This window comes from Clinocottus analis, unplaced genomic scaffold (assembly GCF_023055335.1).
Source record: "Clinocottus analis isolate CAN_PGR_092001 unplaced genomic scaffold, fCliAna1.0.p SCAF_9, whole genome shotgun sequence".
Lineage (NCBI taxonomy): Eukaryota > Metazoa > Chordata > Actinopteri > Perciformes > Cottidae > Clinocottus > Clinocottus analis.
Genome location: NW_027176251.1, coordinates 20,989,746 through 21,003,321, shown reverse-complemented (window position 1 = coordinate 21,003,321; position 13,576 = coordinate 20,989,746). Strand labels below are relative to the sequence as shown.

General features: G+C 42.5%; 1 protein-coding gene across 1 annotated transcript; it reads right to left on the bottom strand.

Annotated features, from left to right (window-relative positions):
- Positions 1-358: 358 nt before the first annotated feature.
- On the bottom strand, positions 359-10,451 carry LOC137780817 (14-3-3 protein beta/alpha-1-like). Its single transcript, XM_068569101.1, has 6 exons — positions 10,338-10,451; positions 7,173-7,493; positions 3,971-4,094; positions 2,455-2,618; positions 2,212-2,307; positions 359-1,437 (listed from the first exon to the last, which is right to left on the bottom strand). The coding sequence occupies exons 2-6, from the start codon at positions 7,482-7,484 to the stop codon at positions 1,375-1,377; spliced, it is 759 nt and encodes a 252-aa protein (XP_068425202.1). The 5' UTR covers positions 7,485-7,493; positions 10,338-10,451; the 3' UTR covers positions 359-1,374.
- Between the last annotated feature and the right edge of the window lie 3,125 nt (positions 10,452-13,576).

Genomic DNA, 13,576 nt, shown 5'->3' with positions numbered 1-13,576 from the left:
AGCAAGCGTACTGCTTTAGGAACAAGACACAAGGGGGTGATGAAAGGGTTCACAGCCTCTGCTGCAGATATTGATTAGCTCGGCCTTTTGGAGGTGAATAAGATGTAGTATTAAACTGTTTCCTTCCATTGTATGATGGGGTTAGGACACATCACTTGTGCTTAAGGAGACTTTGTGAGGATGACTTTAGCATCTAAATACTGTTTAGGTTTTGTGGCTTTCGAGGTAAAATATCCACCGAGAGCTGAAAGTCAGTCACAGACTTTAAGATGCCTTTGAATCAAATATGTCCAAAAACAAAAAGTTGCAGCGTGTGGACAACTCAAGACTACCAATGTAATCACACAAAGTTGAAACGTTTAAATTATTATTTTTTTATTCCACTTACATGAAATTACACATTTCCCCCCAAATAACAGTTATGCTTGGGTGTTCTGTATGAAAATTCCAAAGACATGAACAAAGCTAGCCCGCCCGACCACAACCATCCTTACATCTCCACAAACTAATTCTTACCAACATGCAGTTTAGGCAAGTATTGAAAAAAAAAGAAAAAAGGAGAATAAAAGACAAATCAAATAAAAATCTTAATTTGATAAAGCAGTAACTAGATAAGCACGTGGGAATTTTTATATATATATATATATTTTTTTACTGCTGTGCTCATAAAAAGCTTGTGTGCTCTTTTGTTCTTAAATATTTTTCTATACCTCGTAATCGATACATAGAAATACAAAAGCAGGTCACCCGAAAACAAAACAAAACGATAGAGTAGAAAGTTGAGCAACTGACAGTAAATGGAATGTAACCGTTGTGTTCCAACAAAACCTCCACCGCCTCCACCTCCGCCCCGTTCCCTCCCGCCGAGCACAGACTACCAGCGCCGCGAGCAGCCTCTCATCGTGAAACCAGATTTATCATGGAGACGTGGTAATCGAGAGCAGGGCCGTGAACATGAATAGGATACACACGCACGAGGACTGTTTTATGACTCAAAGCTCAACCTGCTGCATGTTTCATGGAGCTGAGAACTCACCCTTTTACCCACCACCTCAATAATGCAACAACCCCATTGCTCCCACACGCACACAAAAAAAGGTCAGCAGACAAGCAACCAAACACTTTACCTTTCCACATGGACCCTCCCACCACGCATTTCAAAACTTACCCTCCCTCCTATCCCCTTGCTCCACAGTTACTACAAAAAGAAGGAATAGTAAACCGGCAGGAATGAGATGTGTTGAGAGAGAACTAAATAGAAAAAAAGATGGAGATTTGGACGACAATGATAATAATAATAATAAGGTGGTCTCAGTGTTGATGGACATGTTGAAGATTAACCGGGATGATGGCAGGTAGACAGGACGACTGAGGTCAGGCGCATTCTCCTGTCTCCTCCGCGTCCTCGGCCTCCGTCTGGTTATCAGAGGTCCACAGCTGGGAGGAGAGAGGAGGAAGAGGAGGAGGAGAGGGTCGAAGAGGAGCGGGTGAAGGAAAATAGGACAACGTCCATTAATACCCTATGTTGTAGAAAACACTGTTGCGTTTCATTTGAATGGACCGTCAGGAGCCTCCTGCATGGGCTCTAGTCCACACCCTGTTCAACACCCGGGACACATTTAGTGGGAGCTACTGGTGCTCATGTTAGAGCGCCCCCTGCAGCCGCCAGTACTGTTGGATTGAATGAGCTCATAGCAAAGTTGAAGACTGCTTTTCCAATTATGGCTCGGTACATTTACGCTATATTCGAATGGCTCTAAACATGTTACCAAACTGGAGCCCCTACTATTCAGGTCACAGAGTGCGTTGCTGTTTTTAAGCCATGCCGATGATTTCAATCATTTACCGCTGTTTCAATTGAGCTGCAGCCACTAGTTTTATCAATTGATCAAACAGAAGAAAAATTAACAAGCTACAAGTTTGATTATACATTCATCTTGAGGCAATTCTTCAGCAAAAACAGCATTAACTCTGGTTTCAGCTGTATATTCTATGATTAGGGTTTAAGTATCTTTGGGTTTTTACCTGAAAATAAGCCATTAGAAAACAGCACCAAGGGTTCTAAAAAGCTGCAATTGTCATTAGAAACACATAACTGAGAAACTTATGGGTAGTACGAGGTAGTCCTATAAACTACATTATTCTTATGGACACAAAATATGTTAGTACCCGAGTTGGTACACGTTTAAAGAGAGAGAAAAAGGAACTTACTGTCAAGTTGTCTCTCAGTAGCTGCATGATTAGTGTACTGTCTTTGTACGAATCTTCACTCAGTGTATCGAGCTCTGCAATGGCTTCATCAAAAGCCTGAAGGATTAAAACATATCTTAAGGAAAAGTGACGGTTGTCTCAAACAAGTTGGTATATTTATAATTATATGGACTATAACTGAGTATCATGACATCAGCTTAATGTCCTCAAGCGTGAGACGGGACTCGTGTCGTGTGAACTCACACATTTAGCCAGCTTGCAGGCTTCGTCAGGTGTGTTCAGGATCTCATAGTAGAAGACAGAGAAATTGAGGGCAAGCCCAAGACGGATTGGGTGAGTGGGCTGCATTTTGGCTTTGCTGATATCAAAGGCGTTTTTGTACGCCTCCTTTGAGTCTTCCATGGTACCTGAGTGAGGAGAAAAGGAGCATAAGAGATGTGGAACATTGAATGACAATTCAGTGAAAGATAGCCATCACCTTTTAGAAACAAATGTAAACTTTAAAATGGCGTCAGGCAGCGTAGAAGAAGAACCAGCTGAACAACCCCACCTGGATATGGTTCAGTTTTCAAACCCTAATATTTTGTCTCTCCCATTGTAATCATTTAAAGTAATAAAGTCGAGTTAAAAAAACTAACATTGCAACACTCTGCATCATTAGTGATCAGTTAGTGTCTCAGTATTGCTGCAGACGGGCCACACCTCTCCGTGGTATTCACAAAGGCCTCTCTTTCAGCTTCTGTTGAGTGGAGAGCACCAAGGAGACGCTGGAAAGTTCAACACGCAAAGTTTTCTGAAGGCCCAAATATAGTTTTTCAGAACATAATGTTGGGTAACTTTGGGGTTGTTTGTTAGAAGGTGGTCTTCTTAGTGAAGTAGGAGCTATTAAAGCAGATGCAGGAGGTCAAGAAACACACCAAGCCTTGATTTATGAAATAATTAAAGATTTTGGAAAACACACTTTGGATTTATTTTTTTGGTTTGCTTTCAGCCAAGAGCTTGATCAGAACATCGTTACCACTGTCGTATCTGCCAAATGTAAAACCACCGTCAGCAGCCTGTCAGCTTAGGTTAGCATAGAGCCTGGACACCGCGAGCACGGCTTTCTGCAGGGACCGTGTCCAGCTTTAGAGCATGAATTTATAGTTGTTTAAAATGTTTGAAACATGTTTGTTAGGGGCTTCCGTACAAAAAGATGCGTTCATGCTCATCTACAAAGCTTCCAATGTCATAAAGCCTACCCCAAAAGCAAGTATTCATTTTAAAACTAGTAAGATATCAGATCTTAGTGCTGATCAGACATAACAATGCGTCTGGCAGGGATTCCAGAAACGTCCGGGATTTTGCCTCGTTGGATATTTGTGTTTTTCTGGGTCTTTCACTAACTAGTTATTACGCTCTTACAAGTTTTAGAAACGGTATCTTACGTTCACCTTCTAGCTCTGTCTGTAGAGAGAGCTGTCATTGGTCGACCGATCTCAGGGTTGCCAGATGCAGGATGATTATCCTCCAAACAACCATTTTGAGCCTTTGGTACGATTCTTCTCATTTTCCAATCTGGCAACACTGAGCACCTTGTCACCTCGTCGTGGCTGCGGCAGGAGTTGCCTCATTCACGATAATTATCCTCCAAAATACTTTTTTTCTTCACATTTGAATATTAATTTTCAGATTTGAAATTCGGTTTTTAACAACTATTCGAATTTCGGACATTCGTTGACAGCCCTAACACACACACCCACACACACACACGCCTTACTTGTCCTCGTATCTCCCGTTGCCACCTCAGCCAGGTAGCGGTAGTAGTCTCCTTTCATTTTCAAATAGAAGACTTTGCATTCTGGCGCCACAGCCTCGGGAATGAGACAATTATCCAAGAGATTCTGTGGCACAAAACAAACCGAACATTAGAAGTGAACAGACGACACGTTGAATGCAACTTGTTCTTTGCGGTTGGGGGGCTGACAGACCCCTAAAAACAGCACAGTTCATTTGAATATGTGGGTACACAATTCATTGACAGGGGGCAATACACACATTTCCACAAAGATCATTTGACAAAAAAAATCACTTATACTCAGACAATGGTCCTTTCAACCCATTCCCAGATGACATCATGGCCAACATTCCTCACCAGACCTAAATGAGGGTCGAGCTGGCTACCTCCAACAGCCTCGGGCCGTGAGCTTGAGAGTTTGCCTGAGCTACATTACAGAAGCTTCAGAGACCACGTGATGGTGGAGAGAGCTCGGCTGCTGAACTCAGGAGCTTCTGCTGAGGAAGTAGGCCACTCAAGAGCCCAGCGTGGCTCTTTCCAACACGAGCATCCAGCACTCGACGGCCTCTCGCTGGTGCCAACCCACCTGCTGGCTGGCAGGGGAACAGCGCACATTGTCATAACGCACCACTAGCTTGTTGAGCTACTGTTAGCTGGGCAAAATGCTGGTTTTATAGAAATAGGAATGAATCAATAAATTCAAAGCGCAGATTTGATCTTTTCTTGATTTTACTGGATTGTTAATGTAGTTTTTCATGGACAGCCATGACAAAGTGTGCCATGGGGTGTTGTAAGCAAAAAAACTGAATTCCCTGTGCCATTAAGTCCCATGTTAAATTATTTTATTTTTTTTTACAGCTTTCAGAGCATCTATATAATATTACAGTGAAAGAGTAGACGAGGGCTTGTTTTTTGTCTTCAAGCAACTACTACCATAACATGTGCAACCAAGTGCTATAACATGAATAGCATGGAGAAGAGACTAAAGGTATGCGTCTCTCATTTTGTTTGTTCCTCTCCATGACAGCTGGCGTTTCATTTCTGCCTGTGATTATGGCATTTCAGGACAAGAATAAACTCGTCTTTCGACGTGTTTGGACGACACCTTGCACGAACTAGTTCGCCTCAAGTATACTACTGCCATATCCCCGTCCTACACCTCTCCTCCACTGGCCTATTTACTCTCATCCCTCTCTATTTCGGTCCCCATAAGGCCGCTCGGCCGAAGTAGAGGTCAGCGAGCCAGAGCGCTTGTAGCTCAGCTGCTGCCATTATAGGATTAGCACACGGTGAGTCACCAGACAGATAATTCATGAGCTGAAAGAAGTAGCAGCAGAGGTTGGACAGATGCATGGCCTCAAAATACCACGTGCATATGCATGGTCGAGCACGTAGAATATAACCTCTGCATGCAACTTTCAGATCTATATGCACCAGTGTACGCAACTTGGTACAGAAAATATGTTGTGCAGGGATGTCAATTCTTACAAATTGCCCTGGGAGACTGGCATAGTTGACACCTTTCACACTTGCTAATGCCAATGAAAAATGTTCTTACACAAAGAAAAACAAATGTTTAACATATACTGCTGTGGCACAAATAGGAGAGCATATTACAATAGTTAATCTGTCAACCCAGCCAGTTTGGATTTTGAAGAGTGTCTCCATCGTGCCGTTACTAGGTCGTGGCCAAAAAAGACTTGCGTTTCTGCAATTATTTATAACATAAAATAATCTGTTTCCATATTAAATTACCTGACAAGAGCAATGGACTTCTTCAATGTTCCTATGACCATATCAAAATGGAAGAAGCCTAGTTTCAGTTAACATTACTTTGTAGGGAATGTCAGTGTTTCCCCTACCATTATAATAGGGGGGCGGGGCCCTTTTCGTAGTCCGACAGGGCAATTTGGTTGAATTGAAAGTTATTGTTCTTTATTCTGTTTATTTAAAAAAGCACAGACGCAGTCACAAAATGATGTTATTTACAGAAAAAGTAATGCTTTTTGGTGTTTGTGTCAATGTCCCCCCTCCCCGAAGCTGTAAACCTAGGGGAAACACTGAATGTCATCTCAAGTGACATTCTAACACTTGGAAAATGTCCAGATTTTAAACCCCAGAAAATAAATGAATACATTTCTTCAGGTTGGTGGAAATGTTCAATATAATCATGTTCAGGATGACCATGTGAAAGTCTAGTAGATTACACAGAGGACGGTCTCTTGCTTGTCAGACCTCTGATGACACTTTGCGTTTGTTGACGGCAGTTGAACAAATGGCACGGTCGTCTGAAGTAATACAACTTTGTTCAACAATGTTGTCTGCCTCATCCCAACTACTCATTCTGTGAAAAGAAACAGTCCGAGTGCATATATTGCACTCGGACTGCTGATGCTTGTAGCTGCAGACATATAGAATATGTCAACAGCTACAAGCTGTAACCTGTATGATAAAATATTATATAAAAAACACATTGAAGGCTACATTGCAGAATTGCAACTCAACTCTACCAACATGTCAGCAACAGTATGAGCTTTGTAGAAGATAAAATTGTATCGCAGGGTATTGACACAAAAAGCTCTGGATTGTTGAGCTCATGCGTTCTCTTACTTTGTCATCTCAGGCTTATCCATTTATAACTTCACTCCACCTTGCATGGCTCAGTGCCAATAAAATTGAGGGAGTTGGGGATTTGTCAAAAAGGAACTGCTGATGCAAGTGAAATGACTGAAGACCACTTGGAGCATTATGATGAATCAGGATTAACCCACATGTCACATCACGCACCGCTGAATTTCTTTGGCAAACTCAAGACTATACATCGATAACCCACGTACAAGATGTTCTAAAAACTTAAACACCTCCTTTGGATACACTCACACCCATTTAAATACTTTCCCCAACTGAGGGAAAATCCCACGATGAGCCAAAGTCATCGCCGTTACAACAACTAGAAGGCGGAACCCGTTGAGAAAAACTGCCAGACAGAAATGAAGCACTTGAGGGGTGGCGCGTCTTACGGTCTGCTGTGTCTTGTTGACAGAAGTGACACATTCAACAGCAAGAGCAGTAGAAGGAAGTATGACTGGAGTAAATCTCACTACTCTGTCATGCGGCAGTTCTTCACAATCTGAAATTCAATGACAAAAAGCTTGAAGAAAATATAAAATTATATTAATCTTACCAGCACGTCGTCGCAAATGTCTTTCAGCTCTGTCTCAATCTTTTCCCGGTATTCTTTGGCCATGGCCTTCTTTTCGCCGTCGGCCTTTTGCTCAATACTTGACACCACACGCCACGAGGAGCGGCGTGCACCCACCACATTCTTGTAGGCCACTGACAGCAGATTGCGCTCCTCGTTCGACAACTTCCGTTTCTTCTTGGTCACCATCTTCATTGCACCAGCCATGTCATCATAGCGCTCGGCCTGCTCGGCCAGCTTGGCCTTTTGGACCTGATCATTCTGGACTTGATCCTTCTCGGTTGACTCGCTCATGACTGCTTACTGGACCAAGACATGTAGAGGAAAAAAGGGGACAGATGGTTAGGATTGTTATTTATAATGTATAAATATTGTAGATGCATTCTGCAAGTTGCCATAGTTTATTTTACTCTAAACAAGAAAGAGTACACAGTTATTCATGTGCAGATGTTTGTTTAACAGGTACAGTGATAACTGTGCCTGTTAGTAAAAACACAATGCACATGTGCGCAGACACAAACTCCATTTTATTGCGTCTCTCCGTACAAGAAAAAAGAGAAAAGTGCGAGAATTGTGGATGCAATTGAAAAGACTGGAGATGCATTTAAGCATTAAGAAAAAAAATGTTTAATACAACCTTTTTTTTAAAGCCAACAATGATGCAATTCTGAAGAAGCATTTGCAATAAAATAAAAACATGCCTGCAAGGCCTGTAAGCATGGGAAAAGTGGCAATACGACTATAGTACTATACTAGTTCTATAACACTGTATGTGTTGCAATGTAAGATACCAGCAGATGCAATGGTAATGCAGAGATGTGTACACTCGGCACACACAACACCAACACACAAGAACTCGCATTGCTAGATCAATAACCTATATCCGTTTGACCCATCCAAAATTGCCAGCGGGGTTCCACAAAATCAATCCCATTTTTTCCATTCCAGAGTTCATGTAGTGCGTCTGCCCAGACAGATTTTCAACACTCCAGCCTGGCAAGTTATATGCATTTGTGTTACATTAACAAAAAACTAAGGCGCTAACTGATCCTTTGATATTCATATAGTTAATGTTTTTAGCTAGCCAACAAGCACATTGTAAGTGTTTCCACCCTGGAGTGGATTGTGTGGCTCTGCTTGGTTTGGTTAGTATGACGCATATGCTCGGTCTCTATACATGGCAATTAGTGCTGAAAAGTAATTCAAAGAACAGTGTGCAAAATATTTTGGGGGATTACTTGGCAGCAATGGAATACAACATGCATAACTATGTTTTAATCAGTTTATAATCACCTGAAACTAAGAATCATTTTGTTAGCTTAGAAAAGCCATTCATATCTTCCATGGAGTCCGCCATCTTTCTACAGCAGCCCAGAATGGACACCGACTCTAGTGAGAGCCATTCATATTTTACGTTATCTGAAGGCAGGGATGAGTGTCTCCTCCAACCAAACACGAGCGCTGTGGCCAAGTGAAGAGTACGCCAGTTGACAGCAACTAAGCCCGTTACTGGGTGGGTAAAATAATAAATAATGTGTAAAAACACAATGCTTTATCAATACGCCTGTGAACAGGTACTGTGAAACCTCATTCATTCGTATACCATCCCTATGTTTGATGCACGTTTTCTTTTGTAAATTACTTTGTTTTCAAAATAAAGAAATTCCATGTATACACTCTAATCCCTTTCTGAATTTATTATTATTTTAATTGTATGTATGTTTGTAAAGGAAATTATTCAGTCACGTAGAAAAGCAGAGCATTAAGAGTAGCTGTGTCCTTGAAGGCCACCGTAGCTCCAACACGCGTGGAGAGGGAGGGGCGAGCGGAGGGGTGCGATTCGCAACACACCACTAGATGCCACTAAATCTAAATCTTAAACACCAGGTCTTTAAGTATTAATAAGTTGTTGTAGAAGTACTACCACCACCACCCGAAAAAAAACCCATATGAGTAAAAATCACTAAAGTGTTTGCAAAAGGGATTTGCGAAGTTGTATGCGCTGTTCCTGCACCGAGGAACTGGTGCTGACATGACGCAACATGACCCGTGGGTAATCCGGGGTGTGTGCACTTGAACAGTGAATACATATGCTCCAAAGGTAGCTCCGGAGTTACAGTTTAAGCCACGTGTGTCTGTTCGACTAACGCATGAGGGAGAATAACTCAGTTTAGTGTTCCTGGTTCGCCCCCCTTTCTCTCTCTGTCGTCCACACGCAACCACCACACCCATCCCCGTACCTGTGGCTCGCCGAATATCGAGAATGCGGAAGCACAATTAAAGCAGGATTTATGTAGAGATATTTGACCCACACGAAGCCAGAAACACGTTCAACAACTCAGTAACTCTAACTTTGGTTAAATATCACGGCGACACCATTCAGCGAATGGAAGGCGACCGATACCACGAGGCCCTCGTGACCCGTTTCCAGCATGGCGCCGACTATTTCCTGAAACTAAGCATTCCAAACCAGAAAGCTTTTAGAATTGGCTCGCGGTTGAACATTTTTTTTAATCTATCCGCTTCCATCAAATCCTAACAAGCTAGTTTCGTTGGTCAGTTTTAGGAGCCGTCTAATGTGTTTACCGTCAGCTGACCGTGAGGCGTGACATGAACCTGGTGGTCGTGCTAACGTTAATGGATGACCTCTTCGACTGAGCCCACATCAACGTGAACTGAGAGATGGTGCTATTCTCCATGTAGTCAGTAGCGACACATGTGGAGCCGACTAATGCCCGAAGTACAAGACGCTTTTACTGCTAACGTTACATGCGACAGCTACTATTCCTCACAGACTGACTATGCGTCAGATATTTAAATGCTACACGAGCCACAGGCACACCGACCTCATGAATATAACCCGATTACTTCAGGGAGCAGCAGACAGCAGAATACTAACGTTTCAACCTTCGACCTGACCCTCTTTCCACGTCGGCTGGTCCATTTGAGAACCAGCCATTAGACAGATCCCAAGCTGAAGCTAAGCTAGCCATTGTTCTTTGGTCTCATTGTCGCCATAGACGCAGCCCCACAGTCCAACGGAAGCTATGCGCTTCCATCGCCACTATATTTACCGATTAAGACGTCCTGACGCTGAAGCATGCAGACATAAAACATAAGTTTCAACAGATTTAACCCCTTTCATACCTGTGTACTGGCAGATAGCAGTGATTTCGGCGTGCCAAGCTACAGCTGATTCTCTTAGCCCGTCTGTGTGAATGCAGTCCACGGGGTTTCCCTCCAATCACACCAGTCCAAGGCACGGCCAGAGTAGGGGAGGGGTGGGTGAGGGCATGACGTCAATCGTTACCGAGGCAACCGAACACGAGGCATTGTGGGAGGTGTAGTTTCCCTCCCCATGACTTCCATAGTCTACACAAGATAATGTAGTCCATATCAGCACATCTAGATGTTTCGAGAATGCATTGATTCTTCAATATTGTCACACTCCGAGTGTAATCAATATGCAGCCCCACATGCATTATAAGGGCTCGTGATTAAATCCAATGTGTGATAGTGGTGCATCTGAGCACAAATCAATGAGACACTGTTACTGATACTGTGATACTGTCCTCTGTCTTACTGCACACACTTCAATCAGAACACACGTGCCCCTGATGTGGGGAACACAGTGAGGTATTGTTATTTACCACAGAGGGGAAATTCTGTCTGGAAGTGCTGCAGATGCTGAGGGCGTCATAAACTAGAACACCGGGCACAGTGCTAGAGAGTGTACTTGCCTAATAGAAACTACTATTTCTGCATCCTGGTTGGTTTCCAGGGGGAGAGAGTGAAGCTATTTCTGCCTTGTCACATGTTTTCCCCTTGGGCCAAACTTTCAAGCTTGTAACCTATTTAAGGGGATCGGATAGTGTTGGCGGTAAAAAGACACGGCAGCAGTGCAATAAGGTGTGGTCCAAGAGAGTTGTAGAGCCAAACCAGTGGGATTCCAAGTCATTGAAACAAGTAGTAAGTTGAGGACACTGTGTAAATACGCATAACCGGTTAGGTGAGTTCTCATTCACTCAGTCAACACGTCTTCAGGACTGGGACGCACTGCTGAAGCTGCAGAATCGCAACAAGCTCCAGTGAGTCGATTCTTAGACAATTACACAACGCGGATTGTGTGCGACTTTGCAATTGTTTGTAATTGATTTGATAAATATAGAGGGGATTTCATACTGATGTCATCCAGCTGATCTCAGTTTGGGATCGGATGCCTCACATTTAATAAGAATAAGGATATGTTTATTCATTCAAAACAAGACATTCAATAAATATATGAGATATTCAAAAAATATCAATGCATCAACGGCTTTAAAGTGACAAGAGGGCTTTGTTAAAGTCACAAACTGGTGGCTGTCCAAAACACGTTGTGACGACGGGTCATTTGGAGCCAAACGCCTGTATTACGAGCTCTAATGGGAGGGGCTTTTGAGAAAACGTTTTTTTAGAGTGACTGTTGGGATCTTGAGCACCTCGGTGACCGAGGCTTTTTTCCACCCCCCAAAACACACACACACACACACACACACACACACACACACACACACACACACACACACACACATGCACACACACACACGCACACACATCACACACACACACACACACACACACACACACACACACACACACATCACTGAACTGTGACTTCATGTCATGACCATACATGGACATTGTAGCGATGTTTTAGCAATACACAGTGAATAAACAATGAGCAATACTATTATCAGATTTATCCTAGCAATACTATTATTATATTGTTGTGCAATACTGTTATATCTTTTATATTTTGTGCCTTATTTTTTATTTATTCATTTTTACCTTAAGTTTATTGTAATTCTGTGTTAAGTGGACCGTGCAAAATAAGCTTTTCATTGAATAGAATAACTATCCGCCATCTGTGCATATGACAGTAAAAACATCTTGAATCTTGAATCTTCCTGCCCGGTTATTCAGTTTGGCCAAGACAACCGACCCCAGGAAGAGTCCTGGGGGCCCCTGGGAACGCACATCAGTGATCCTTGACGGGATCTATGCCTATATATATATATATATATATATATATATATATATATATATATATATATATATATATATATATATATATATAAATTGTATTAATAAGATGTCCTCATTATGTTAAAGTGTTTAAATAAATGTTAAATATTTACCTGCAAAGTAATGCGTGACACCTTTTTTTTTGCATTGAATCATAAGGATGTTTGCTGAAGTTGATTGGCTGGCCCAACCCCCAAAAAAATCCACCAGCCGCCTCTCCTCCCATGAGAACATTTCGACAGACAGTATACAAAAAACATTTGACAAACAAAGCAGGCGACATACATGGAACCAGCTTCACCGGTGAGGAATGTAATGAGGAATATAAAGCATGAACAGATCAGCTCATATCCATCCCCCATGTGGTTTCAAACTTCATCGCTGACAACACAGAAGACAAACACCGACACTGGTGGAGGGAGGAAGAAGAAAATAAGACTTCATGAAACATATTTTGGGCAATTTCATACTTGCGACATGGACAATCATGACATTCCTTTTCATTTAGCTGATGCTTTTATCCAAGGAGACTTACAATAAGTGCATTCAACCGTGAGAACAAACTCAGAACAATAAGAATCAAGAAAGTACAATTTCTTCAATAAAGTCAAACTACAAAGTGCTATCAGTAAGAAAAGTAAGTAATAAAAGATATATTATTAGTTTGTGATGGAAGATGTAGAGACTTCCTTCTGTCCTGATGTTAATGAGGAGCTCATTTCACCATCAAGGAGCAGGACAGCAAACAGTTGTGACTTAAGGCTGATTTATACTCGGGTTTTACGCAGAGACGCAAGCACGCAAGACACACAGGGCCCCATGCGTGGTCAAATCAGCCATTTTGTGTGCTTGCGTGCGTCACCCAAAATTTCTGACTATCCGACAAAGCTACGCGAGCCGTTCGCAGCCCACAAGGCTGTGATTGGTCCGCTAACCACGTCCTTTCTGAGTCTCGTATATCCGGTTTCATAGCATAATACCTCTGTTTTTAAAAGCCACAGCAGAAACACAAACAATGGATCCTGTTGAAGAGCGTTTGGCTGAAGAGGTCCACAAATATGAGCGTTTATAAAACCTGTCTGACGAGTATCAGGACACGCAGATGGAGGTGAATTCCTGGAGGGAGATATCGTGAACGTCGGTGTGCAGGTCGACTTTTACGTCGTTCCACCACCTGCTGGTCTGGAGTATGGAAAAGGCGGGAACCATAAACCAAAACGAGTCCGTCAATCCGACTGCGTGGCCGGCTGTAGCTGTCGTTGCAGGAGTATATTTCGCTCTTAAGAGTTGAGTGTTTAGCTGGCAGTAATCGGGCAATCACT

Bases quoted from the DNA above. Each gene is read 5' to 3' on its own strand.
- LOC137780817 (XM_068569101.1), bottom strand. From the start codon at position 7,484: ATGAGCGAGTCAACCGAGAAGGATCAAGTCCAGAATGATCAGGTCCAA. The intron at 4,095-7,172 runs GTAAGATTAATA...TTTGTGCCACAG, and splicing joins ACATTTGCGACGACGTGCTG to AATCTCTTGGATAATTGTCT. The intron at 2,619-3,970 runs GTAAGGCGTGTG...CTCCTCACTCAG, and splicing joins AACGGGAGATACGAGGACAA to GTACCATGGAAGACTCAAAG.